The sequence below is a fragment of the Narcine bancroftii genome, chromosome 1 (genome assembly GCF_036971445.1).
Source record: "Narcine bancroftii isolate sNarBan1 chromosome 1, sNarBan1.hap1, whole genome shotgun sequence".
Taxonomy (NCBI): Eukaryota; Metazoa; Chordata; class Chondrichthyes; order Torpediniformes; family Narcinidae; genus Narcine; species Narcine bancroftii.
This window is the reverse complement of record NC_091469.1, coordinates 380,672,445-380,700,397: the sequence shown is the minus strand read 5'-3', so window position 1 is coordinate 380,700,397 and position 27,953 is coordinate 380,672,445. Positions and strand designations below refer to the sequence as shown.

At 40.4% G+C, this 27,953-nt stretch overlaps 2 protein-coding genes across 9 annotated transcripts in view; one reads left to right on the top strand and one right to left on the bottom strand.

Annotated features, from left to right (window-relative positions):
- Window positions 1-1,979, top strand: part of tmem42a (transmembrane protein 42a) — a 42,688-nt gene extending 40,709 nt beyond the window's left edge. For 2 of the 5 annotated variants that reach the window (XR_011349813.1, XR_011349812.1), the window contains exon 6: window positions 1,650-1,730. Coding sequence is in view for 1 of the 5 variants with exons in the window: in XM_069913477.1 (XP_069769578.1) it covers window positions 1,650-1,748 (99 nt within the window). In the remaining 4 variants the exon portion in view is untranslated. Of the gene's footprint in view, window positions 1-1,649 lie in introns of all 5 variants that reach the window. The other 3 variants (XR_011349814.1, XM_069913477.1, XM_069913474.1) reach the window with 3 other exon arrangements.
- Window positions 1-27,953, bottom strand: part of LOC138751316 (palmitoyltransferase ZDHHC3) — a 77,645-nt gene that overhangs the window by 20,443 nt on the left and 29,249 nt on the right. For all 4 annotated transcript variants that reach the window (XM_069913464.1, XM_069913467.1, XM_069913465.1 and 1 more), the window contains exons 3-5: window positions 24,203-24,327; window positions 8,432-8,528; window positions 2,000-2,081 (exon numbers count right to left, since the gene is read on the bottom strand). In XM_069913464.1, coding sequence (XP_069769565.1) covers window positions 2,000-2,081; window positions 8,432-8,528; window positions 24,203-24,327 — 304 coding nt within the window. The remainder of the gene's footprint in view (window positions 1-1,999; window positions 2,082-8,431; window positions 8,529-24,202; window positions 24,328-27,953) is intronic.

The window sequence follows — 27,953 nt, the reverse complement described above, 5'->3', positions numbered from 1 at the left end:
CTCGATCCTTTCTCGTTTCCTCAAAATTGGCCTTTCACCAACAGGATCAGACTATCCCTATCCATAATTAACTTGAAACAAATGGCATTATGATCACTATGCAAAGATTGCAGAAATATCACACAGGAATATCAAAAGCTAAGGGAAGCTTCCTCTGCTTTGTGTGTGATAAAGATTTGATTAACCCTGTAGATAAAGAATTAGCATTAGACAAGAAGACCGAAACCAATGCTGCATAAACCTACTTATACATAAACTGACATATCTTAAAAACAAAACCTCGAAACATTTCCTTAAATATGTAAGGACTGAAGCTTAAATGAGATTAACTGTTAATATGATTAACTGCTAATGTAATTAATTTACATTCCTAAAAAAAAACCCACAAAAACAGATGCGAATGAGAAATGGGAACAATCCACCTCGAACTACGTGTGTAAGAAACTTGTGAAAAATGCTCCACCAAAAAGGATCGTATAAGATATGCCAATATGCTATATACTTTGAGTAAGGCTCAGGTCAGGGAATGAGTGACACTGTCTACTCTTCTTTGTACTCCTTGTTCCCACTAGCATAATATAAAGTTGGCTGTATGCTCCATGGTTCTGCTGTTTGTTCTGTTACAGCGGAGACTGATTATCACAACTAGACCCAAAATGTTCCCCTACATATGCTTCTGTCACCTGCCCTGTCTCGTTCCCTAATAGGAGATCCCATATTGTACTCTCTCCAATTAGCACATCTATGTATTGATTTTTGAAAACTTTCCTGAACACATTTTACAAAATCCAAGCCATCCAGCCCTTTTACAGTATGGGAGTCTCAATCAATATGCAGGAAGTTAAAATCTCCTATCACAACATTATGCTTCCTGCAGCTATTTCTCCACAGATTTTCTCCTCCAATTCTCACTGACTATTGGGTGGTCTTTAATACAACCGCATGAATGTGGTCATACCTTTCCCGTTCCTCAGCTCCACCCATATAGTATCAGTAGATGAGCCCTCTGATCTGTCCTGTCTGAACACAATTGTGATATTTTCCTGATGAGCACCACCACTCCTCACCCTTTCATCTCTCCCACTCGATCGCGTCTGAACCAACAGAACCCCAGGACATTGAGCCACCAGTCCTGCCCCTCCTGCAACCAAGTTTCACTAATGGCCACAATGTCATAATTCCACGGGTCAATCCATGCTCTAAGCTCATTTGCCTTTTCTACAATACTCCTTGCATTGAAATAGATGCACCTGAGAACATCTCCATCATGTACAACCCTTTGATTTCTGACTTTACATGCAGTCTTCACATCATCTTTTTCCTCCTCCCACTATCTGCTCTGGCACTCTGCTTCCCACCCCCCACCCCGGAACAGCACTAGCAAACCTTCCCACGAGGATATTAGTTCCCCTCCAGGTCAGGTGCAAATCATCCAGTTGGAACAGGTCCCACCTTCCTTTAAAGAGATCCCAGTGATTCAGAAACCTGAAGCTCTCCCTTCCAAATCATCTCTTTAGCCATGTGTAAAGCTGCATTGTCCTCCTATTTCTAACCTCACTAGCACATGACATGGGTAGCTATCCTGAGATTACAACCCTATAGGTCCTGTCCGTCAACCTTGCGCCTAACTCCCTGAACTCTCTTTGCAGGATCTCATCACTATTCCTACCCACGTCATTGGTCCCTACAAAGACCACGACACCTGGCTGCTCACCCTCGCACCTGACTATGCCAAGAACTGGATCTGAAATATCTTGGACCTTGGCACCAAGGAGGCAACATACCATCCGGATTCTTGATCTCTTCCACAGAACCTCTCATCTGCTTCGCTAACTATGGAATCCCCCATCACTACAGCTCGCCTCTTCTCCTCCCTTCCCCTCTTAGCCATAAGGCCAGACCGCCGTGGCTGGTCTCTGGTAGATCATTCCCCCACTGGTACCTTTAACTGAAGAATATATTAAAAAAGAACTCAATTAGGTTGTGTGTGAATACTTACTCAGCCACTCCTCTTCAAAGCAATACAGAAAGTGGAAGCAAACCATGATAAGAGCATGCAGTGAGATCAGAGCTATATACATCTGAAATACAAAGAGAGCCTTATCAGTCAGTCATACTGCATGCCCTTTGTCCCAACATTCCCATGCCAAAATTTTACTTTCCCTCCCCACTAATGCTTGACACACCTGACTGTGTTTGCCCACATCACTTTAAACCCATTTTATCCATGTACCCTCCAAATTTTTCTTAAACATTGCGGTAGTACCTGCCTCACCATATCCTCTGGCAGCCCATTCCCTACACCCATCACCCTCTGTTAAAAAAAAGTTACCCCTCAGATTCCAGTTAAATCTCTCACCCCTCACCTTAAACCAAAGGTGGCCAATCCTTGGCTTGCGAGCCACATGCAGCTCTTTGACGTGTAATGTGTGGCTCATGGAAATGTGCAGGATGGAGGAGATACCAGTGCTCCCAAAGCTGCCCTGGGAAACTGAATCCCTGCAACTAGACCAGGGGATCCCAGGATGGTCACAGTTTGGGCTGCATTACAAGAAGAGGGAAGAGGGAGTGGGCATTGGAGGAAAAAGCCCCTGCAGAGGAGCGGTGTGAGCAGCATACTCCGGAGTCAGGTTATCCTACTTGGGCTTGGCCACACCACAGCAGAGCGCTGCCAACATGGGGTGTGCAGTAGGAGGGTAGGGCAAAGCTGAGGATCCTCTGCAGGGAGCAACCACAGAGGTTGGGAAGCCAGGGCTGGGCCAGGAGAGCTCCTGTCCAAACAGAGGGGAAGCAAGACGAAAGAGATGGGAAGGAGAAGCTGGAGGGGATCCCCAATGAGGACTTCAAGGCGCCATGCCAGAACAGAGTAGGAGCTGGCAATAGCTGTAAAGGTCCTATCAGTGGCCACAGGCAAGTCTTGGCCCCACTGGATGGAGAGTCAGCACCAGGCAGCGCAGAGATTGGACCATCCATACCCCAGCCTCCACACCCAGCAGCCATTCCCCCCATCCCACAGGTGTTTGGGAAGAGGGGAGAGGAGGGTGGGGTGGGGAATAGCAGAGCTGTGGGCCCCTTGGCCTCAACCTGCCACAGGAGGCAACTTTGCATTGGGTCACTTTCCGTATCAAGTGCTGGACTGTGGATGCTGCAATGGTGGTGCAAGTATCTGCAGAATCCAGTGGCACCAGCATTCCAAGATAACACATGAGAAACAGGAGCAGGAGTCATCCATTCAGCCTGTCAAACCTGCTCCCACATCAGTGAGATTGCTGCTGATCTAGTCGTGGACCCAGATCTGCATTTCCCCCGTAACTCTTATTTGGACAGGTGCTTGGATAGGAAAGGATTAGGGGGAAATGGACTTAATGTGGCAAATGGACAGGCCAAACAGTGGGCACTAATGAGGTGGGCTGAGAGCAGTGCTGTATGATTCTATAATGGACAACAAAATAAAAATAAAAATTATTTGTTTTGAACAAAAGAATATCGTAATTGAACATAGTGAATAATCATTCCCAGAATGCACAGAAATGAGGTAGAGATAAGTATAAAAGACATATGGATGCATGGCTAAAGAGCAGGTGCAGAAGGGTGAACTTGAGGTACTTAAATCTTTGGGATCATTTTTGGAGAAGGGTACACAGGATACAGCTACACTGGAGGGAGACCAATAACCTTGCGGGGAGGTTTGCTCATGCTACCCACTGCAGGAGTTATGCATGGCAGGTCATTCTGGGAATAATTCAGAAGGTGCAGAATCAATTCATCCCAAAGAAGCAGCGGCATTCTAAGGGAAGGATCAGGCAACACTGTCGATAAGGGAAGTCAAAAATGGCATAGAAGCAAAAGAGAGAACATGTAGTGTTATAAAAATTAATGGGAAGGCAGATAATTAAGATGCTTTTTAAAAAAAAAACAACAGAAGACAACTTAAAAAAGCAATAAGGAAAGAAAAGTTGAAATGTGAAGTTAACCTAACCAGTAACATTAAAAAAATGATACTTAAGCCTTTTTCCAGATATATAAAGAGCAAAAGAGAAGTAAGAGTGGACATCAGACCACTGGAAAATGATGCAGGACAAGTGGTAATAAGACCAAAATCCATAGGAGTGGAGTTTAGGTAATTCAGCCCATCATGTCTTTTCTGTCATTCCATCATAGCTGATTTTCTATCCTTTTCAACCCCTTTATAACATTTAAAACAAAAACACTACAGGACCTTCAGCCACAATGTTGTGATGACCTATGAAAACCTACCACACAATAATCTAATCCTTTCCCACACACACACCTCTATACTTTTCTTACATACATGTGCCTATCTAAGAGTCTTTTGAATGTCCTTATGGTACTAGCCTCAACCGCAACCCCTGGCAATGCATTCCCAGAGGTCATGGTGGATGCTGGTACCCACCACTCAGTAAAAATATATGTAATCTCCCCTAAACTTTCCACCACTTATAAAGATATCCTCTGGTATTTGCTATTGTCACCCAAGTATGAAGGTGCTGACTATCCACCCTGACCAAACCCCTCATAATTTTATACACCTCCATTAAGTCTCCTCTCATTCTTTGTCGCTCCAAGGAGAAAAGCTCTATCTCTGTTAATCTTGCTTCAAATGACATTATCCAATCCAGAGAGCATCCTGGTAAATCTCCTCTGCACTCTCCAAAGCATCTACATCCTTCCAATATTGTTTACAATACTCCAAGTGTGGTCCAACCAGTTTTAGAGATCTGAAATATTTCCTCACTTGAACTCAATCTGCTGACTAATGAAGGCTAGCCCACCATACACAGCCTTAACCACTTGCATGGCAATCTTGAGGGATCTATGGACCCTAATATCTCTCTGTTCCTCCACACTATTAAAAATACTGCCATCACCCTCATACTCTCCTTTCAAATTCGACCTACTAAAGGGCATCACTTCACATTTATTTGGATTGAACTCCATCTGCCACTTCTCTGCCCAACTCTGCATCGTCTATATCCTTTTGTAACCTATAATCACCTTCTACACTATCCATAACACCTGCAATCTTTAACTTAGCCTTTCTCCCTGTAATCCTTGAATCCCTTACTAATCAAGAACCTATCTAACTCTGCATTAAATCTACCCAATGACATGGCTGCCACAGCCATCTGCAGCAATAAATTTCAGATTCCCACCCTCTGTGTAAAGATGTTATGGGGAACAAAGAAATGGCAAATGAATTGAATAGGTATTTTGCTGTGGAAGACACCAGCAATGTTTCAGAAATTCAAAAGAGAAGGCAAAAGTGAGTATAGACACTATTACTGAGGAGAAGATGCATGCGAATCAAAAGGGGCTGAAGGTAGATAAGTCACCTGGACTGGACAGTCTACACAACAGAGTTTCGAAAGAGGTAGCTGAACAGATTATTAACGCGTTAGTTGTGATCTTTCAGGAATCACTCAAGTTGAGAATGGTTCCAGAGGATTGAAAATTGCAAATATCCCTCCATTCTTTTAAGAAGGGAGAGAGATTTTTTTTAAAAACCAGGAAATTATTGGCTGGTTAGCCAAGATTATAGAGTCCATATAGGATTCAGGGTACTTGAAGGCATAAGATAAAATACACCAAAGTCAGCATGGTTTCCTTCATGAAACCTTGCCTGATAAATCTGTTGGAGTTCTTTGAGGAAGTAACAAACAGAATAGTTAAAGGTAAATTGATGGATATTGTTACCAGATTTTCAGAAGCCCCTGGACAAGGAGCAGCACATGAGGCTGTTAAACAAAATGGGAGACCATGGTATTATTGGAAAAGTATAATCCAGGATTATACTTTGGTTGACTGGCAGAGGCAAAGAGTGGGCTTTTTCTGACTGGCTGTTGGTGACTAGTAGTGTTCCAAAGGGATTGGGTTGGATTGGCTACATTTTTGTTATATGTAAATCATTTAGATCGGCCCTTCTCAATGGGGGCCATATGCCCCCACCCTGGGACCACAGCACATTTGGGGAGGTGGTCTGTGACTGAAATAATAAAATATTTTTAATGTTTTTTCTATACTCAGTGGGAGAAAAGTATGGAAGTAACTAAAGCTGACTGTTTCACAGGTAAGGGAACCCATAAGCTTTGAGCAGAGTCTTAAGGGGCCCATAGCTAAAAAACGGTTGAGAATGGCTGATTTAGATGATGGGATTGTTGTCTATGGAATTGTTGTCGATTGTTGTATATGATACAAAGATAGGTGGAGGAGAAGCTAGTGTTGAGGAAGCAAGGAGTCTGTAGAGGGATTTGGACATTTTGGGAAAATAGGCAAAGAAGAGGCAGATGGAATACAGAGTAGGAAAGAGTATGGTCATGCACTTTGGTAGAAAAAACAAAGGCGTAGATTATTTTTGAAATGGGGAGAGAATTCAGAAATTGGAAGTCCAAAAGGACTTGGGAGTCCTCTTGCAGGATTCACAAAAGATTAACTTGTAGGTTGAGTCGGTGATAAGGTAAATGCAATGTTAGCATTTATTTTAAAATGACTAGAATATAAAAACCAAAAATGTAATGCTGAGGCTTTATAATGCATTTGTCAGACCAGATTTGGAGTATTGGGAGCAGTTTTGGACCCCATATCGCAGGAATGATGTGGTGGTGTTTGAAAGCATCCAGAGGAGATTTAGGAGAATGATCCTGGGGACAAGAGTGTTAATGTATGAGCAGTGGTTTTTATTGCTCTGGGCCTGTACTTGCTGGAGTTTAGAAACATGAGGTTGGATCTTATTGAAACATAATGATTATTGAAAGGGCTGCATAGAGTAGACTTAAAGAAGATGGTTCCAGTGGTGGGAGAGTCCAGGACCAGAGGGCACAGCCTTAGAATAAAAGAGCTTTAAAATGGAGATGAGAAGTTTCTTCAGCCTGAGGATGGGGAATATGTGGAATTCATTGCCACAGATGGCTGTGGAGGCCAAAGTTATTGGGTAGATTTAAAGCAGAAGTTGTTATATTCTTGATGAGTAAGTTGTCAAATGCAATGGGGAGAAGGCAGGAGAATGTGGTTGAAAGGAAGAATGCATCATCCATGATTCAAATGGCTGAGGAGACTCGATGGGCTCATCTCTTATGGTCTTACCTAGGAGGGTTAAACCAACTTGTCAGAGGGTTGGTAAACACAATAGCAGTACAGGTGGAAAGACAGATACAAATGTGGAGGATTAATCATGTGCAGTGGTTAGAGCAGGCAGAGGTAGGTGAGGGAGCATTGGGGAGGGCTGGTGGGCTCAAAGCCAATTACTTTTATGCAAGAAGTGTCACAGGTCAAATCGGATGAGCTCAGAGCAGAATCAACACGTTGAATTATGAAACATTTGCAATCATGGGAACCTGTCTGGCGGAAGGACATGAGGGACAGTTCAATGTTCTGGGAGTACAGACATTTCAGATATGACAGGGGAATGTAAAAGTGGAAGGGGCGGTCAGATCACTAATGAAGGAGAACATCGTGGCAGTATTGAGGGAAGATATCCTGGAGGGATTGTACAATGTGTCCACATGGTTGTACTTAGGAAGAAGAGAGGGGTGATTACTTTGAGGGGGTTAAACTACAGGCCTCCCAATCGTCAGCAGAAATTGGAGGAACAAATCTGTAAACAAGTCATGGAAAGGTGGAAGAGTGACAAGGTTATTGTAGTGGAAGGTTTCACTTTCCCAATACTGAATGGGATTTCTTGAGAGAAAGGGACATAGATGGGTGGAGTTTGTTAAGTGTGTCAAAGAAAGTTGTTGGAGACAACATATAGATGATCCTACTAGAGACAGACTATGCTAGGCAGATGGTGAAAATGTCAGCAAAGAACAGTCAGAATCATTCTGTAATTTTCAAGGAAGTTTGAAGAAAGTGATAACGTTGGTCCTGAAGTTAAGGTCTTGACTTGGGCAAAAGTTGATCTCACGAGTGTATGAGAGGACCTGGTAAAAGTATATTATGCATTGAACATCAGATAAGTGGGAGTCTTCTAAAGAGAGTTAGGAAAAGTTGGAAGGTAAAAGGAAGTCTGTGAGCAGTGGTATACCACAGGGATCTTTCCTGCTTGTGATATACTTTCACAACTCAGACTTGAATGTAAGAACGATTGGTAATTTGTGATGACATGCAAGTTGGTGGTATGGATAATGAGGAATGTTGTCTAAGGCAGGATATAGGTCAGAAGGAAAGTTGGGTGGAGGGAATATAGATGGAGTTTAATCCTTACATGTGAGGCGATGCATTCTGGGGAGTCAAACAGGGGTCAGGCATATACAGTAAATGGTCAGGGATAAAGATTGTTGATGAACAGAGGGACATTGGGATTTAAGCCCCATAGTTCCCTGAAAGCAGCAGAAAGGTTCATTAGCTGGACTGCTAGAGTCTAGGTTGCTGTAAAGATCAGGAACACATGCATTCACATATAACCAGTACTTACTGTAAACAATACGAAGTACTTCTGGTTATTCTCTCCCACACAGTTGTTAACCCAGGGACAATGGTGGTCCATCTTACGAATACATCGTTTACAAACACTGGAAAACAATTTTGAACATTTCAAAAGCGAGCAACAAGAGTTATTTAACCATCTTGTCTTCTGATGCCATCTCTGTTACCAATATCATGGCATCCTGGAACTGGAAAAAAGATTGTTGTATTTAATTTAAAAACACCAGCATATTTTTACAGACATTTTCCTGTTCTCTTTGTTCACTGCTGGGCTGACATGCTAAAGCAATGTGGACATCTTTACCAACATTTAGTGCAGCGTTATCAGGGCATACAGCATGGACACAGGCCCTTCAGCCCAATGAGTCCTTGATGTCCTTCAGCATCCATCCCCTTCCACCGTCGATAACCCCCCCCCCCCCCCCCCCAGATGCTACCACTCAGCTACACACCAGTACAATTTGCAGGTCTGAATTACACTACGCATCTTTGAGACCTAGGAGGAAACTTTATGCAGGCAGCTTGGATCAAGAATGAACCCAGGTCTCTGGAGATGCAAGGCAGCAACCTAGCTAATTCTGAAACACAAGTTCAAATCATATCACAACAGCTAGGAATTTTAAATAAAAGGACTGAGAGAAATTCAGAGTTCAACAGAGGAGGACAAAAGGATCAATTAGGAAAGGTAAAAGAGATTATGAGAGAAAGCTGGCAGGGAAAATAAAAAATGACTGCAAAAGCTTTTTATAGAAAGAGATTAGATTAGTTAAAACAAATGTGGGTCCATTACAGTCAAAAACAGGTGAATTGATCATGGGGGAAAAGGACATGGCAAACCAAATGAATAACTACTTTAGTTCTGTCTTCACTGAGGAAAACATAAATATTCGTCAGGAAATAGTAGGGGACCAAGGATTTAATGTGAGGGAAGGACTAAAGGAAATAAATCTAAGTTAAGAGGTTGGGAAGGGATTAAAGGCAGATAAATCCCCAGCGCAGGATAGTCTGCATCCCAGAGTGCTTAAGGAAGTAGCCCAAGAAATAGTAGATGCTTTAGTGATCATTTTTCAAAACTCTTCAGATTCTAGATTCGTTCCTGAGGATTGGAGGGTGGCAAATATAACCTCACTTTTTAAGAAGAGAGGGAGAAAGAAAGAAAACGGGAAACTATAGACCAGTTAGCCTGACATCGGTAGTGGGGAAAATGCTAGTCAGTTATTAAAGAAGCATTTGCAGCATATTTGCAAAGTAGTGATTTCATTGGACAGAATCAACATGGTTTTATGAAGGGAAAATCATGTCTGATGAATCTAATAGAATTTTTTGAGGATGTAACTAGTAAAGTGGATAAGGGAAAACGAGTGGGTGTGGATCTGGAGTTTCAGAAGGCTTTTGATAAGGTCCCACACAGGAGATTAGTGTACAAACTTAAAGCACACGGTATAGGAGGTATGGTACTGGAGTGGATAGAGAATTGGTTGACAGACAGGAAGCAATGAGTAGGAATAAACGGGTTCTTTTCAGAATGGCAGGCAGTAACTATAATGGGGTACTGCTAGGCTCAGTGCTGAGACCACAGTTATTTACAATACATATCAATGACTTAGATGAGGGAATAGAAAGCAGCATCCCCAAGTTTGCAGTCGACACGAAGCTGGGTGGCAGGGATAGCTGTGTAGAGGATGCTAAAAGGATGCAGAGTGACTTGGACAAGTTAGGTGAGTGGGCCAAGGCATGGCAGATGCAATATAATGTGGATAAATGTGAAGTTATCCACTTTGGAGGCAAGAACAGGAGAGAAGATTACAGGTATACGATCCTTTATCCGGACATCTACAATCCGGAAAGCTCCAAAATCCGACAAGTAGGAAGAGAGGCGGCAGCGCGAGTCGGGTGGGCGAGAGACCAGCAGCACGAGTGCGGCGGGCAAAGGGAGAGACCGGAGGGCAAGTCGGGCGGCCGAGAGACCAGCAGCACGAGTTGGGCAGCCGAGAAACCAGCAGTGTGAGTCGGGCAGGGGTGGGGGGAGTTGGGGGAGACGGCAGGGCGACTGGAAGGGGTTGGGGTGGATACGGCAGCACAATTCGGGTGGGCTTTCCAAATTCTGTAAAAATTCAAAATTCGGAACACACTGTCCCCCAAGGGATCCGGATAAAGGATTGTGTACTTATTACCTAAATGGTGTCTGATTAGGAAAAGGAGAGATGCAATGAGACCTGGGTGTCGCTGTGCATCATTCACTGAAAGTGGACATGCAGGTTCAGCAGGCAGTGAGGAAAGCGAATGGTATGTGGCATTCATAGTATAGTGGATAAATATTGGGAGAATTTGGTAAGATTTAGTGTAGGTTACATACAATATTCACATTTTAAAACAGATCTTATTTGAAAGACTGAAGGATTCATATTCAATAACATTGCAGGATCTTTGGAGACTTTTATGCACATTTCACAAGTAGGTGCTAATTGAAATGATGTCATGAAATGAATAGCCATTGTTTGGAGGAGACAAACTGGCTGTTAAAAAGTACTTACAGTGTGCTCACAGAAAGGTCACTCTTGGGTTTTGTTTATCTAAGACAACAGCTTGACCAAGGAGAAGAACTCCTGTTGTTTGCTGAAGAAGGTGGGGGTTTTGCAAATGAAGGAGTCACATGGGGTTTCTGGGAGCCTCTGTTGGAGAGAGAGAGAGAGGGAGAAAAGAGAAACCCTCTCAGCCAGTGTATGTGACACTGAAAAGAGACTGAACAGTCACGGCTGAAACAAGCCAGGAAAAGCTGGTTGGAAACAGAAAGTTCCAGAGCAGTGGATGGCTGGAAGTGCTATCTGTCTGATGTTTCTCTTGGAATAAGAGGAACAGAACCGAACTCTGTGGTGGTAGCTGTCACATTTGTGGCCCGAAATGTGAAGTTAATAAAACATTAAACACAAGTTTTATCAGGTAAACTTCTCAGTGGCTTTATTTTCCCGTTTCCTTTGTTCTCCTGCTTGTGTTCTTATCTCCCTCTCATACCACGTGACTTCCAGTACATCTCATACATATTCATTATCATGACATCCCTCCTTTAATCAGAAATAAACTTTACCTTCACTTACCAATATCCCTCGGAAACATACAAACATCGTAACTAATGGTAATACTATAACTCAACTACATAAAATTTCCTTCCTACAGCACTCATACATGCACTGTATGATATAAGATTAAAATACTGTCCCAAAGTTCTTATTAAAACTATGGCACAAAGTCTTCGTATCGTTTGGGCACTTTCCGGTTTCGTTTCGGCCTGCCTGCGATATTGTCGTCGCTTCTCGGTTGTTCACTCTTGGCGTCGGAAATACTGCTCGCCACGGCTTCGGGTGTTTCTGGCGCTCTAGTCACTTCATCAGGAGTGCTGGTAACTGCCTCTGGAACATCATCAGGTCTCTCAGTTTCAGCATCTCGTATTGGCCTTTCAACCTCTTCGCTCGATATATCTCTGGACTGGTACCTTTTTACACCTGATACATTTCTCTTATACAGGACTCCAGTCGGAGACTTGACTGTCACCATACTGCCACTTCTGGATACGACAGTATAGGGTTGATGGTAATAAGGTGTGTCTAGCTTACCACCAGTTTCATGCCTCACTAGAACATTATCTCCTGGCATGATGTCTGAGTACTTGGCTCCACGTTTCGAATCTGTGTACAGCTTTGCTGCACCTTTCTTTTCAGCATCGTGGTCCCTCATCTCCTGGTCGTCTCGGATTTCCTTTATTTCTGGCATTTTTGTGCGGATTTTTCTCCCAAAAAATGCTTCTGCAGGACTTTTTCCAGTGGTTGCATGAGGCGTTGCTCGATAGACAGCCACATAAGATAGCAATGCTTCTCGCCAATTTTGTCCTTCAGCGTGTGCAATCCTCAATCATTTTTCAATGGACTGATTTTGTCTCTCTACTTCTCCGTTGGCTTGCGGCCATTTCAGAGTTACTTTATGATGGTGGATACCTGTGGTCCTCATGTACTCCGCAAATGTCTCTGAAATGAATTGTGGACCATTGTCAGAGTATAATGTAACAGGTAATCCATATCTTGCGAATATCTCTGCTAATGCTTGTATTGTTTTTTCAGTGGTTGTGGACTTCAACACCACGTACTCATAGTATCTGCTGTAGTAATCTATCACTACCATAATTGATTCACCCATCGGTAAAGGTCCAAGAAAATCAACAGCTACGTCGATCCATGGTCCTGTCGGGAGTAGCGTACTCCGGATCGGTTCTGGCGGATTACTCCTGCTTGTGATTTGACATCCGTGACAAGTTTTAACAAATTTCTCGGCATCTTTATCACAACCTGGCCACCATACCTTGGTTCTGAGGTTTTGCTTGGTACCAACAATACCTAGGTGTCCTTCATGCGCTAAGGATACGATCTTCGGTCTCAATCTTTGCGGTATCACCAATCTGCAACCTCTTAATACACACTGTCCGATGCAACAAAGTTCGTCTCTAATGGGAATGTAAGCCTTGTGAGTACACTTGTCCCATTGTCCACTCTGTATGCATTCTCTTACTTCCCTGAGTTCTGGATCACGTTCGGATTCTCTCTCGACTTCCTTCGTAGTCACAGCTTTCGGTGTCGCCTGAATAGCTACGAAACGTACAAAGCTCTCTGTTTCTGTTCCCAAATCTGACTTGGAATGTGGACCACCATCCTTCACCAATCTGGACAGCGGATCAGCAATGTTTGCTTTCCCTGCAATGTGGATTACTTTATACCCATCTCTCTATTCTGGCACATGGTTTGGATCTAGGTGCATAGATCACCTCTAATGGCTTATGATCTGTGATGAGTTCAAATTCAATGCCGTATAAATATGCATGGAATCTCTCACAGGCCCATACAAGTCCGAGTGCTTCTTTCTCTGTCTGAGAGTATCTTCTTTCCACATATGATAACGATCTGCTGGCATAGGCAATGATTCTTGGTCCTCCATCATGCATCTGGACCAACACGGCTCCTAAACCAACCGGGCTGGCATCCGCTATGACTTTGGTTGATGCCGCCGGATCGTAATATCCAAGAGTTTTTGCATCTGTCAGGCTTTGCTTCAGCGCTGTGAATGCTTTCTTCTGCTCAGATCCAAAATGAAATGGTACACCTTTCCTGGTTAGTTTCCTTAGTGGTTCTGCCACTGTAGCGAAATTAGGAATGAACTTTGCACAAAAATTGACCAATCCCAGGAAACTCCTCACCTCTGTTGCGTTCTGAGGTGCACGTGCCTCTGCAATAGCTTTCACCTTGGCCTCTGCAGGGTTTAGTTCTTCCCGTGTAAGTCTGTGTCCCATGAAGTCCATTTCTGACACACCGAACTGGCACTTGTTTCCATTCACGGTAAGGCCTGCGTCCTGTAGTCTAGATAGTACACGCCTCAACCATTTGTCATGCTCTTCCTTCATTGGTGCATGGACTATGATGTCGTCAGAAATGTTGGCAACTCCAGGAATGCCTTGAATCACTCGATGGATTTCATACTGGTAGATCCAATTCCAAATGATAGTCTCTTGTAACGATACAATCCACAGTGAGTCACAAATGTTGTCACATCTCGGGAACCTGGATCCAGCTCTAATTGATAATAGCCCCATTTCAGATCAATTTTTGAGAATACCTTGCTGGTAGTTAGTTCTTGAAGTATTTCCTCCACTGTTGGTATAGGATGTCGTTCTCTAATTATAGCTTCATTGGCCATTCTCATGTCAACACATAGTCTTATGTCACCCTTTGGTTTGGGCACAATCACTACGGGACTGACCCATTGTGTCGAATGTTCCACCGGTTCAATAATGTCTTGTTCGATCAATTCTTTAATTTTGGCTTCGACTTTCCCACGAAGTCCAAACGGAGTTCGGCGCATTGGTTGTGCCTTGGGTTTGACCGTTTCATCTACCGCTAGCTTCAATTGTCGACCTTTCAGCTTTCCTACTCCTTGGAAGACTGCAGGGAATTCTTGCTTCATATCCTTGTATGACTGAATTGAATTGGCACAAGCTCCAATATGAAGTATTGCCAGGTCTTGCGCTGTGCTTCTACTCAGCAATGGTTCTCCCCTCTCTTCTATGACCATAAACTCTGCTTCGGTGTACTTATCTCCAGCTTCAACCGTTGCAGTAAAACATCCAATGGTCTGCAATGGCTTGGTTGCTGTGTATGGATACAGTTTCTTGGAACACTTCTTTGAGGTACAGATGATCTTTTTCCTTTTCAACTTCTCCCATAAATGTCGATCAATCACGTTACTGTCACTGCCTGAGTCTACAATGACCTGAAATGTCACTCCACCAATGATCACTGGGACCTTCTCATGATGTACTTCATTCAACGTGAATTGGTAACAACTCTGTCCCTCCTGGGTATCATCATCGTCACCGTCTATCTGGCGAATGGTATCTTTCTTTCCAGGATACTATCCTTTCCCCCAGGCTTTGCCTTTGGAAGTTGTACTCTTCCTCTTCTGGTCTGCATTGGACTTGCTTTTGCACTTCTTTGCAAAGTGGTCCTTACCTCCACACTTTCTGCAAACTTTGCCTTTGGCCGGGCAATATGGGTCTTTTCCAAAGTGACCTCGGTTTCCACATCGATAACACTCCACGTCCTGTGTCAACGTATATCTTGGCTGATTATGGCGATGTGAGAGCCTCTTAATTTGCTGGCTTGAGTTGTCTTTCAGGGTCATGGTATGAAATTGCCTTTCAACAGCCTCTAATGCAGCAGCAATGGCTAAAGCATCGGTGAGTTCCAACTCACTCCCTCTTTCCAGTAGACGTCTTCTGAGTTTATCTGATTTGCAGTGCTGTACGACTTGATCCAATAATTGGTTGTCCAAATCAGCTGGCATGTAATTGCATCCAACAGCTAGCTGGCGTAGTCTCGTCATGTACTGAGCAATTGTCTGGCCATCTTCTTGTCTCGTTTTCCGAAACAAATGGCGTTGAAATGTAGCATTCGGTGTCACTACATAGTGTGCATTTAATGCATCTACCGCTTTCCGGTACTCATCCTTTCTTCCAGTATTCAAAAGTGTCTTAAATGTTTCCCGAACTGCAGGTCCAGCAGTGAAAAGAAGTAACGCTCTTCTCTGCGCTTTTTGTTCAACTGTACCGGTATCTAGAAATAGGCCACGACTGTCGGCATAGGATTCAAATTCTTCCAGCCATGCCTTCCACTTCACACTTACAGTGCTTGCATCACCAGTCGGGTCAAAATGAGCAATTCCACTATGTGTTAGAAAGTCACCGTCTGCACCAGCCATGAGGAAATATTTCAGCCCCAAAAGTACTGAGTCAAAGAGAAAATTCTTATCACCTTGAAGTTGTCTGTAATCCTCTGTAATCTTGTTTAGTCTTTAATTTTCTTCAAGCTTATCCCATCCTCGTCACCAATGTCACATTTGTGGCCCGAAATGTGAAGTTAATAAAACATTAAACACAAGTTTTATCAGGTAAACTTCTCAGTGGCTTTATTTTCCCGTTTCTTTTGTTCTCCTGCTTGTGTTCTTATCTCCCTCTCATACCACGTGACTTCCGGTACATCTCATACGTATTCATTATCATGACAGTAGCCTGAAGAAAGAGGTTACCATCTGGAAAACCCTGATGGGGCAAGTTTCATCAGCGAGACAACAAATTTCTCTCTACAAACCCTATAAGAACATTACTGAGCGGTAAACATTTACCTTTCAAGCACCAAAGCCTGGTGAACTTTATACATGTTAAATTCTGTGCACAGTATAAGAATTCCCTGCATCCAGAGAACTTAGAAGAAGGAGAATTGAGATTGAACTGTGAACCAAAGAACTTTTCTTAAATTTACACACACATTATATACACGTGCACATAGAATTAGAAGGGGGTTAATTTGAGTTTGCTAAGTATAGAGATAAGTTAAAGTTTGATTCTGTTTTCATGCTTAAAGTTCATTAAAAACAACTTTTGTTTTAAAAACTACTTGTCTTGGTGAATGTCTATTGCTGCTGGGTTTTGGGGTCCTCTGAGCTCGTAACAATAACAAGAGGATTGGAGTACAGGAGCAGAGAGGTTCTACTGCAGCTGTACAGGGCTTTGGTGAGACCACCCCTAAGAGTATTGTGCACAGTTTTGGTCTCCTTATCTGAAAAAAGACATCCTTGACATAGAGGGAGTGCAAAGAAGCTCCACTAGATTGATACCAGGGATGGCATATGGAAAAAGGCTGGATTGACTAGGCTTATACTCGCTGGAATTTAGAAGATTGAGGGGTGATCTTATAGAAACGTATAAAATTCTTAAGGGATTGGACAGGTTAGATGCAGGAAAGTTGTACCCGATGTTGGGGAAAACCAGAACCAGGGATCACAGTTTAAGGATAAGGGGGAAGTCTCTTAGGACTGAGATGAGAAAAAAAATCTCTCAGAGAGTGGTGAATCTATGAAATTCTTTACCACAGAAAGTAGTTGAAGCTAGTTTTTTATCAATATTTAAGAGGGAGTTGGATTTGGCCCTTGTGGCTAAGGGGATCATGGGGTATGGGGAGAAGACAGATACTGGGTGCTGAGCAGATGATCAGCCATGATCAAGATGAATGGCAGTGTAGGCTTGAGGGGCTAAATGGCCTACCCCTCCACCTATTTTCTATGTTTAAATGTGTAATTAGAAGCTAGTTATAGTGACCACAGCCTGGAAATTACTAAATGGTTATTACAACCCATCTGATTCTCCGACGTCCTTAGAAAAGAAAATCTGGAGAAGTAGAAATTTAGTGGAGATCAGGAAGGCAGTTGAATACATATATCCTGTGATCACGGGATCTAGCCCAAGGTAGCAGCGCCTATAATTGCCAGCAGCTACAAGGAAGCAGAGGGACTGGCACAGGCCACCAGAAAATGGGGAGACCATTCCCCTCAACCCCAAACCCCCCTCCCCCCAAGAAGGAGAAGCAGAGGAGACAACCCACAGGTATGTGACTTTTCAGCAAGGAACTGAAGCAGTCTGTGGGCTGCTGGAAACTGCGGTCAAGGGATTCACACCAGGGTATGGACTGCTGGAGACAGGATCAAGACTGGATGAAGGGGTACCAGGTATTGGAACTGGGATGCATGAGGGTGCCAAGGTTCGCTGAAGGTTTCCTAATTGTGTCGGAGGTTCAGATCTAGAGCTCAGGTTGTCGATAGTTTAGACAGGACTCTGCGTGGCTTCGGGGGCTGCAGGAGTGCTGCAGGCAAATCGACGGACACTCGCTGACTCTGGGGGCAACTCTTTTTTGCTTCTCTTTCTCTGACTATAAGAGGTGCTTCAGGGAATTTCTCCCAATGGCAAATCTGTCTGCCTTACAGCAGACAAAAGACTATTTAGTGTAATATGACTATAAATTGAATCTTGAATCTTGAAAGGTGCTGGAAAAACACAGCAGGGTTCGTGTTCTCTATGTCACAAAGATATGCCACTAATGCTTTGGGCCTGAGTCATTCACCAAGGTATAGAACAAAGGAATTTTTTTGGCCTTTCATTTAATCCATTTGCACCTTTGTACCTTTCTTTGTTTTATCAAACCTAGGTTGATCCTCCTCACTTCATCCACATCATTCTATTGATTAAAAACAGTTTTGGTTCCAGCACCAATAATGAACCATTTCGCTAGTTACAGCTTGCTCATCTGATCCATTATCCCTTATGTTTTCTGTTTGTTAACTAATCCTCCATCCAATTTAAGAGCAGGGAGGTTCTGCTGCAACTGTACAGGGTTCTGGTGAGACCACTCCTGGAGTACGGAGTGCAGTTTTGGTCTTCTTACAAGAAAAAATATACTGGCTTTGGAGGCTGTGCAAGGATGATTTCTGGAATCAACCTGTGCCACCAGGGGAGGGGGGGTGGGGAGGGGGGGTGGCGGGGGGGGGGGGGGGGGAAAGAGAGTGGTTATGCGAAGGACCATGTTTTGATTGAGCTCTCTGTGAAGAGTGCTAAATAGATGGTAAATAGATGGATTCTTAAGAGATAAATTGGGACCAGAAAGCTTGTTGCCACCTTGTAGTGAAGTGGAAACTCTTGTTCAAAGTGGGCCAGTATGGAAATTTACTTCTCCAATGTATCTTCTATTATGGAGAGCAACACGTAAACCTGGACTTTATAAATCTAAACAGAAGTGGGAACAGGACTTGGGTATCACAAGTGATGAGCAAACATGGATGGATTTGTATAGAGACTGTATGGCTAATACAATTAATGTGAGATACAGATTGGTGCAATATAACATTTTACATCAATTATATATCACACCATGCAAGTTGCATAAAATAAAATCAGACTTATCAAATAAGTGTTTTACGTGTGGTATGGAAGAAGGTACCTTACTGCATTCCACATGGGCGTGTCCAAAAGTGAGACCTTTTTGGGTGAAAGTAGGGGATTTGTTAGAACAAGTTACCAGTATTTCATATCCACAAAATCCTGGCTTATTTTTGCTAAGGAATGTTGAAGGAACAAATCCTAAAATGGAATTATCACCAACTCAGTGACAGTTTGTGAAAATAGTATTGGCAGAGGCAAGAAAATGTATTGCAGTCCCCTGTAAGATGTATTCTTATTTGGGTATAGACAAACTGCATGTGGAAATACAAAAATCCATCCCATTGTCAAAAAATTACATACAATTTGAGAAATAAATAAAATACATATTTACAAATATGTAAATGTGTACATAACTTTTATGGGTTAATTCTCTGTCTAATTGCTACTCTCTATGATCTCATCAGATGGAACAGATGAATAGTTGACAGCTAAGTCCTCTGTGTTCCTGTCTAACTTAGTACAATCCAGTAGTCTTCTTTCTTTTTTCTTTTCTTTTAGTATGTTATTGCATGATATTAACATGTATAAGCAATGATTGATTTTTACTTTTGGGGTTGCGGTTAGGGAGGGTTTTAGTTTTAAGGGGAGGGGCATTAATTTTTCTTTGTAGTCATAGTCAATCTGTATCAAAATAATGGATGTATATGGAATTATATATACTACATGTATGAAAATTTTAAACTAAAGAATTCAAAGAAAGTGCAATGTACAGAAATGTTCATGGAGAGCTCAGTAAAAGGGGGAAAAGTAGTAGCAGGGTAAAGATTCCAGTCTAAGGGGGAGAATGGCACCAGGAGAGGAGTAACCAAAAAAATAGATACTGCTAAAGGGAGGGGTCTTCTTCCTTGAGAGATTCCGCAGGCTTTCAGGGCTTTACGTATACGTCACCGTTGGGGCACGGACATTGTGTGTTTTTCTTAAAGGGGAAAGATCACTTTATTATTTATAGAATGAAAGAGATATTACTGTTAAAAAAATATTGTTTTAAAGAAGAATATGGATAGAGCATTGAAATTTATTCATTTTAATGTTAATGGAATTAACAGGCTGGTGAGGATAAAACGGGTCTTGGCATACATAAATGCAGATATAGTCTTTTTACAAGAAACACACCTTACCAAATTACGCAAAATTAAAAAGAGGATGGGTGGGGCAAGAAATATCGTCTTCATTTGGATCAAAAGCAAGAGGTGCAGCAAGAGGTATACCAATAATAATAGAAGAGACATTAACTAATCAAACTAGAAGATTGCAATGGCACACTGTAAAATTTATGCAGAATCATGGAATGAATATTTATGCCCCAAATAATGATGAAGTCTTTATGAAGGATATCTTTTTAAAACACTGCAGGGGAAAAACAAAATATAATTGATTGGAGGAGATTTCAATTTTTGTTTAGATCCAATTTTGGACAAATCAGCAAGAACAATAACATGGACAAAAGCTGCAACAACAACATTATCATTTATGTAGGAATTAAATTTAATTGATATATGGAGGCATATATCAATTAGAAAGAGACTGCTCATTCTACTCAAGGATACATGACTCACATACAAGGACTGACCTATTTTTAATGTTTGCTCAGTTACAAAGTAGAGTGGTAAAAACAGAGTATTTGGCATGACTTTTATCAGACCACTTGCCGTTAACATTAACTATTACGATAATAAAAAATGAAGGAAGTATGTCTAGATGGCGCCTTAATGCTACATTACTAAAGAAGAAGAATCTTAGTAGGTTAAAGAAGAGGATAAATGCAATAGAAACAGGTTGATGCTATAATATATAATCAAAAAGAAAGAAATAAAATATTTAGACAATATCATATAAAACTTATAAATCAGAATCAGAATCAGTAGGAGTTGCAAATGAAATGGAAGAATTTTTAACAAATGTTGAACTTCCTAAAATAGAAGAGAGAGAAAGAGAGGATTTAGATGCACCCTTTACAAGGGAAGAAATAGCAAAAGCTCAGGGTACATTACAAGCTAATAAGTCCCCAGGGGAAGATGGGTTCCCTCCTGAGTTCTATAGACAATGTAAAGATTTGTTGATGCCTCTTTTAATGGATGTATTGGACCAGGCGGTGGAGACCCAAACCCCCCCCCGAAACTTTTTCAACTCCTATAATTACAGTACTACCAAAGAAAAGTTGAGACCCACTAAAAACCTCATCATACAAACCAATATCACTTCTGAATGCAGACTATAAAATTCGAGCAAAGGCATTAGCCAATAGATTGGGTGAGTATTTACTGAAATGAATACATCCAGATCAGGTGGGTTTTGTAAAAGGAAGACATTTTACAAATAGTCTAAGTACATCATTCAATATGATACACATGGTAAAATCAAGGTTGAACCCAAACATAACTATTTGTTTAGATGCGGAAAAGGGTTTAACTGACTAGAATGGTCATTCTTATATAAAACAATGGAAAAATTTGGTGTAGGTAGAAAATTCATAAATTGGATAAAAACTCTTTATCATAAGCCACAAGTTAAAATTATAACTAATAACCAAATGTCATTTATTCTCCCCTTGAGTAGATTGAGTAGATAGGGGTGACCCCTATCTCCAGCACTATTTATTCTACCTACTGAACCTCTGGCAGAGATTATAAGGAAAGATCCAGTTATTAAGGGCTTCAAAGTTGGACAGGAAGAACATAAATTAATTTATCTGCTGCTGATGTTCTGTTATATATGTCTGACCCAACTGAATCACTGATAAGATTACAAACAATATTAGAAAAATATGGAAGAATATCAGGATATGAAATAAATATGGATAAAAGTGAGATAATCCCATTGCAGAACTTTGATTATGAAAGATACCAAAAAGGTCATAATTAAAATTAAAGAAAGATGGAATTAAATACTTAGGAATAATGACAGATAAAAATTTACAGAACTTATGTAAGCTCAGTTATATCCCTCTACTAGAAAAAATAGAAAAAAGATTTACAGAAATGGAAAGATCTGCCGATTACATGAATAGGAAGGGTAAACTGTATAAAAAGTGAAAATAATGCCAAGACTGCAGAATCTCCTTCAATCATTGCCTATTGTACTAACTAAAAATTTGTTTAAATTATTACATAATTGTATAAGACAATTACTATGGATTAATAAAGAACCAAGAATTGCACTGGAAAAGTTAACATGAGACTATAAACTGGGAGGATTTAGACCCGGATTTTAAGAAGTATTATTTATCAGATTTATATCATCTTTCTTTGAAGAAAACAGTCCCCCCTTCATGGATTCGAATGGGACTGAACTCAGTAAAATAGGAGACAATTAAAGAATTTATTTATAAGTGGAATAACAAAAAATAGATAATCCTATAATTAATACACATGATTAGAATATGGCAAGAAATAAATGTATGTATCAGGAAAAAAAGCAAGTATATCACTGAGAACACCATTATGTAAAAATGTACTACTGCCTATGAACCTGGGTAACAAAATACTGAATTAATGATATGACAAAGGAATAAGATATTTTGATGATTGTTATATCTCTTATATCTTTTGAACAATTAAGAAATAAGTATGGAGAAGCTAATGGGACATTCTTTTGCTTTCTCCAGTTAAGATCATTCTTAATAGAAAGATGGGAACCAAACTTGGCCCATCTGAAATTAGTGAGATGGAATGAACGATCTTGCAGGGGAACACCCCTAAATTTATATCAAAGATATACTTTGCTCTCAAAAATGAAAGTGCAAAACTAGATTTACAGAGATTGAGAGAGAGATAGGAGTAGGATTTAGGAGATGCAAAAATGGAAAGATGCTGGTCTGATTGGTGTTTGATAGCATGACATCAATTATAAATGCAAGATATGGATTAGTACAATAAAATTTTCTACACCGATTATACCTCGCACCATAGAAACTACACAAATCAAAATCAGAAATATCGGAGATGTGTTTAGATGTGGAATAGAAATACATGCCACATTGTCGTGTGTGAAGGTGAGACCTTTCTGGCAGGATATTAATGACATACTAACAAGAATAACAGGTGTGGCCTTCGCAGATGACCCAGAGTTTTATCTTTTGGGCAACTTTATTGAAATAAGTAATAAATTAACTAAATTCCAAATTTCATTTGTTAAAATAGCTTTGGATGTGGCTAAGAAATGTATTGCGATTACTTGGAAATCCAACTCCCCTCTACAGACACCACGATGGAAAATAGAGATGGACAGTTGTATCCTATGGAAAAAAAAAACACATACAATCTAAAGAACAAATGTGACGCATTTATAAAAAGATGCCAACCATATTTAGAACAGAAAGGGGCCCAAATATAAAAGGTGCTATTTTATAAAAATGTGACATTGCCAATGAAGATTTTTTTTTAAACCCAACTGTAAGCCCTGATGGTGTATGGATTTATACTGTGAAGGGGGGGTGGAAGGAAGGAATTGTTGTGTAATATATATATATATATATATATATATATTTTTTTTTTTTTGAAAATGGAAAATTTTGATATGTAAACTGAATATGGAAAGGTTAGGACTAGGGAAAGTAAAGGGGGGGACCTCAAAACAATTAAGAGGGTACAAAGGGGACACAAAATATTGGTGTCGACAGGATTAAAGAAAATCCCAAAGCATATATCAAAGGGAAGAGGTGACTGGGTAAGAAAAGAGTGCACCAGGACTAAAACATATCTGTTCCTTTAGTTCCACACACAGGTTGCTAAGGTTTCAAATGAATAGCATTCATTCAAGAGAAGAACATAGTTGTCTGAAAGGTCTGGTGGGGGTTGGGGGGGGGGTTGGAGGAGTGGGAGTAGGGGGAAGGAAACAGCAATATGTCAGCAAGTTTACCGTTGGATGGCTTGGAAGTTATTGCAAAATTTGGAGGATTAATCTGCTAATAGAAAGATTAATGATAAAGAATTAGCATGGTTAGTAGGTGATCATGTCCAAACAATTGATTGACTCTAGTCACATGCTTTATCCCTACTAATGATTAAATATAAGCCACTTAAACCATGCATCATGTCAACGTCTTAGAGAAAAATATCTAGATAACTCTCCTTTCCCAAAGCATGTAAATCCATAAGCTCATTACTTTGGAGGTTTAGCTGATTAGGTTGATGGTTGATATATAGTTGCTACATTTACCTTGTATCATCTGCACACCAGGTCCCTTTGAAAGTTTATTGCAATCACTTCATTGCAATGTTTTAATCCTTTGTATATATTCCCCTCATTTCCCATGCAGCTGCATCAAATAGGTTTCCTCTTTCAATAAAGTATTTTATATTTTCTTTTGCAATTTGCTCACGAGCAACACATACAAAACATATTAAACCTGAAAAGGTGATTTTGACAAAATATAAAGTTCATTGTTGTTTTTACCTGCAGTGATGCGCTCGCTCAGGCTTGATGCTACAGCACTTGGGGCACTTGTACACCACTTGACCTGGTTTCAACTGTAAACTTTCAATAAATTCTTTAGTGGCATTCCCCTTTGGTACAGCACCCTGAAAATGAATAGCAAGTTAGCAAAAAACTTCACTTCTTGCCAGAAACATATGACAATGTCATATAGAATGTAATTGCAATGCTGCAAGAGCTACAGCAAGTAAAGACGCCACCTTGAAGGTGCAAGTAGCACAGCAATCCAGTTAACAGTAAAGAGATTTCCATAAATCACCTACTTCAAAGCTCTAATTATTTCAAATTAATTTAGAATATAATTTCCTCCCCAAAGCATATGGATTAGATACTTTGTCTTGGATAATTAGACTCGCAAGAAAGACCTTACAATCAAAAATAACGGGCAATATCTGCCCAATACAAAAGTAGCTTGTGCAAACCAAGGTGCGATTTAAGCTCAGTGAAACACAAAAGTCTGGAGACTCAGTGACTAAGGTTAAAAACAACACTGGAGAATCTCAGCAGGTCACACAGCTTATTTTATACAGCAAAGATAAAGATACATAACCAACTTTTCAGGCTTGAGCCCTTCATCAAGGTGTGAGTAAAATGTAGGCAGGCACTTGAATAAACTAGTCGGGGTGGGAGGGGTGCAGGCCCATAGGGAGGAAGTAGTAAGTCCTCAATTACTTTTGATTTACATGGATTGAGGAGGGAACTGAATACAAGGTTTTCAAGTTTGCTGATAACAACAGCTGTGATGCGTATTCTGTGATTCGACAGGACATGTCTGGGATGGGTAAAACCTAGAAAATGGAATTCAATGTAGGGCAGTGTGAGATCATGCACCTCGGTAAGAGGGAGGATTATCTAACTGGAGAGAGGCTGGAAAGGAGTGAAGAGGGAGCCAGGTAGGTTCAAATGATGAATAATAAAAGTTAGCAGGCTGGTTCAACATGGGCCTTAAACAAAACCACTGTGGCAACTTAACCAAACAATGAGGCTGGTTGGGACTCAGTAGGTCAGGCAGCATCCATAGAGATGATGGGTCAGAAGTCTGTATCAAAATAAAGACAGAAGGGGTAATATTAACTACATCACGGGGAGGGGCACAGAAGCTGGGACAGGGATGAGGTGATAGGGTGTTGGACAGAAGCTTGGAGAAGTCTTTAAAAAGACACTTATGTAAGTAAATTGATTTTTCACAATAGACTTTTTCAGGTGCATTCTCCGTTAAGAATGTGCCTGAAGAAGCAGAAGCAGCCCTTTAAATTAAAGTTCAGCTGGCAGTGTTGAAAGCGGCCCTTTAAATTACAGTTCAGGTGAAAGCGTTGAAAGCGCAGCACTGGTCACTTGAAAGGACAGCTGCACCGGGATGCGCATCTGAGTGCATTCCAGCTCCTGTCCTTTGGGCTGTCAATTCAGGATGGCTGGCTGTCAAATAGATGACGCGTATTAAAATAGAGCGGTGGTTTTTAACAAAACCGGTTTGATCTTCAGATATAATTGATGGTAAAATGTTCTCCAATCTACAGGCCAAAAATTTTATATCAACGTTTAATAAAGAGATTAATCTATAGGCAGAGCCCTCTGTTGAATCTTTACCTTTCTTTGCAACAAGAGTGATACGTGCTTCATTGAATGATGCTGGAAATTTACTTTGCTTAAATGAATCAGACAGCACAGAACTTAATAGAGGTGAAAGCAATGAAGAAAATGATTTTAAAAATTCCGCAGGAAACCGATCAGGTCCCGGAGATATTTCAGATTGCAATGAAGAGACGGGTGCAGCTATTTCCTCTTGCAATATAGGTTTGTCTAAACTCTTTATACTGTATTATCAGGGAAAAAGGTGGAGACATTTAAACAATTTGAGAAATTCTCCAACAAAATGTTATCATTAGGGAATTCAGCAGTGCAAAGTCCAAAATAAAAATTCCTGAACGTGTCATTAATTTTAAAGTGATCCAAAGTAATGTTGCCATCATCAATTTGAATTTTTGCAATTTGCCATTTTGCTTCAAATCCTCTCAACTGATTAGCTAACAGCTTACCAGATTTGTCACCGTGGATATAAAACAGACTCTAACTCTTCAAAAGTTGGCATTCAATTGGATGTGTCGAGAGGATTTAAAATTTAGAGTTCCACTTGCTTTTAATATAGTTCTGGATTTCTAACTTGAGTGTATTGCTAATCTACTTCTTTAATACTATATGAAACTTATAAATCAGAATTAGTCGAAGCTGAAATTTAAAGATTTGTTGATGTCTCTTTTGATGGATGTATTGGACCAGGCGGTGGAGACTCAAACCCTTCCAGAAACCTTTTTAATTACAGTGTTACTGAGGAAAGGTAGAGATCCATTAAAAACCTCATCATCTCAACAGATTGGGTGAGTATTTACCAATATTAGTACATCCAGATCAGGTGGGCTTTGTTAAAGGAAGACCTTCTTCAAATAGTCTAAGTAGATTATTCTATATAATATATGCGGCAAAATCAAGGTTGAACCCAAACATAACTATTTGTTTAGATGAAGAAAAGGCATTTGATCGACTTTAATGGTCATTCTTATGTAAAACATTGGAAAGATTTGGTGTAGGTAGAAAATTCATAAATTGGATAAAAACTCTTTATCATAAGCCACAAGTTAAAATTAAATATCATCTATTTTCCCCTTGAGTAGATTGAGTAGATAGGGGTGTCCCCTAACACCAGCACTATTTATTCTACCTACTGAACCTCTGGCAGAGATGATAAGAAAAGATCCAGATATTAAAGGCTACAAAGTTAGACAGGAAGAATATAAAATTAGATTATCTGCTGCTGATGTGCTATTATATAGGTCTGACCCAACTGAATCACTGATAAGATTACAAACAATATTAGAAAAATATGGAAGAATATCAGGATATGAAATAAATATGGACAAAAGTGAGATAATGCCATTGCAGAACTTTGATTATGAAAGATACCAAAAAGATAACAATTTAAATTAAAGAAATATGGAATTAAAGACTTAGGAATAATGACATAATAATTTGCAGAAAAAATAGAAAAATATCTATAGAAATGGAAAGATCTGCCGATACATTAATAGGAAGGGTAAACTGTATAAAAATGAAAGTAATACGAAGACTACAGAAACTCTTTCAATCATTGCCTATTCTGATAACTAAAAAAATCTTTAAATTATTACATAGTTGTATAAGACAATTCCTATGGAATAACTAAGTACAAGAATTGCAATGGAAAAGTTAACATGGGACTATAAATTGGGAGGACTTAAACTTCTGGATTTTAAGAAGTATTATCTATTAGCAGAAGCAAGATTTTCATTTTCTTTAAAGAAAACAGTCCCCCTTTTGTGGATTCGAATGGAACTGAATTCAATAAGAGGAGACAATGAAGGGCTTTATTTATAAGTGGAATGTTAAGTCAGTAACAAAAAAACAAACCCGATAATCCTATATTAATACACATGATTAGAATATGGCAAGAAATAAATATATGTTTCGGGGAAAAAAAGCAGGTATATCACTGAGGACACCATTATGTAAAAATGTACTACTGCCTATGAACCTGGGTAACAAAATACTGAATTCATGGTATGACATAGGAATAAGATATGTTGATGATTGTTATAGGGAAGGATCTCTTGTGTACTTTGAACAATTAAGAAATAAGTATGGAGTAGCTAATGGGACATTCTTCTTGCTTTCTTCAGTT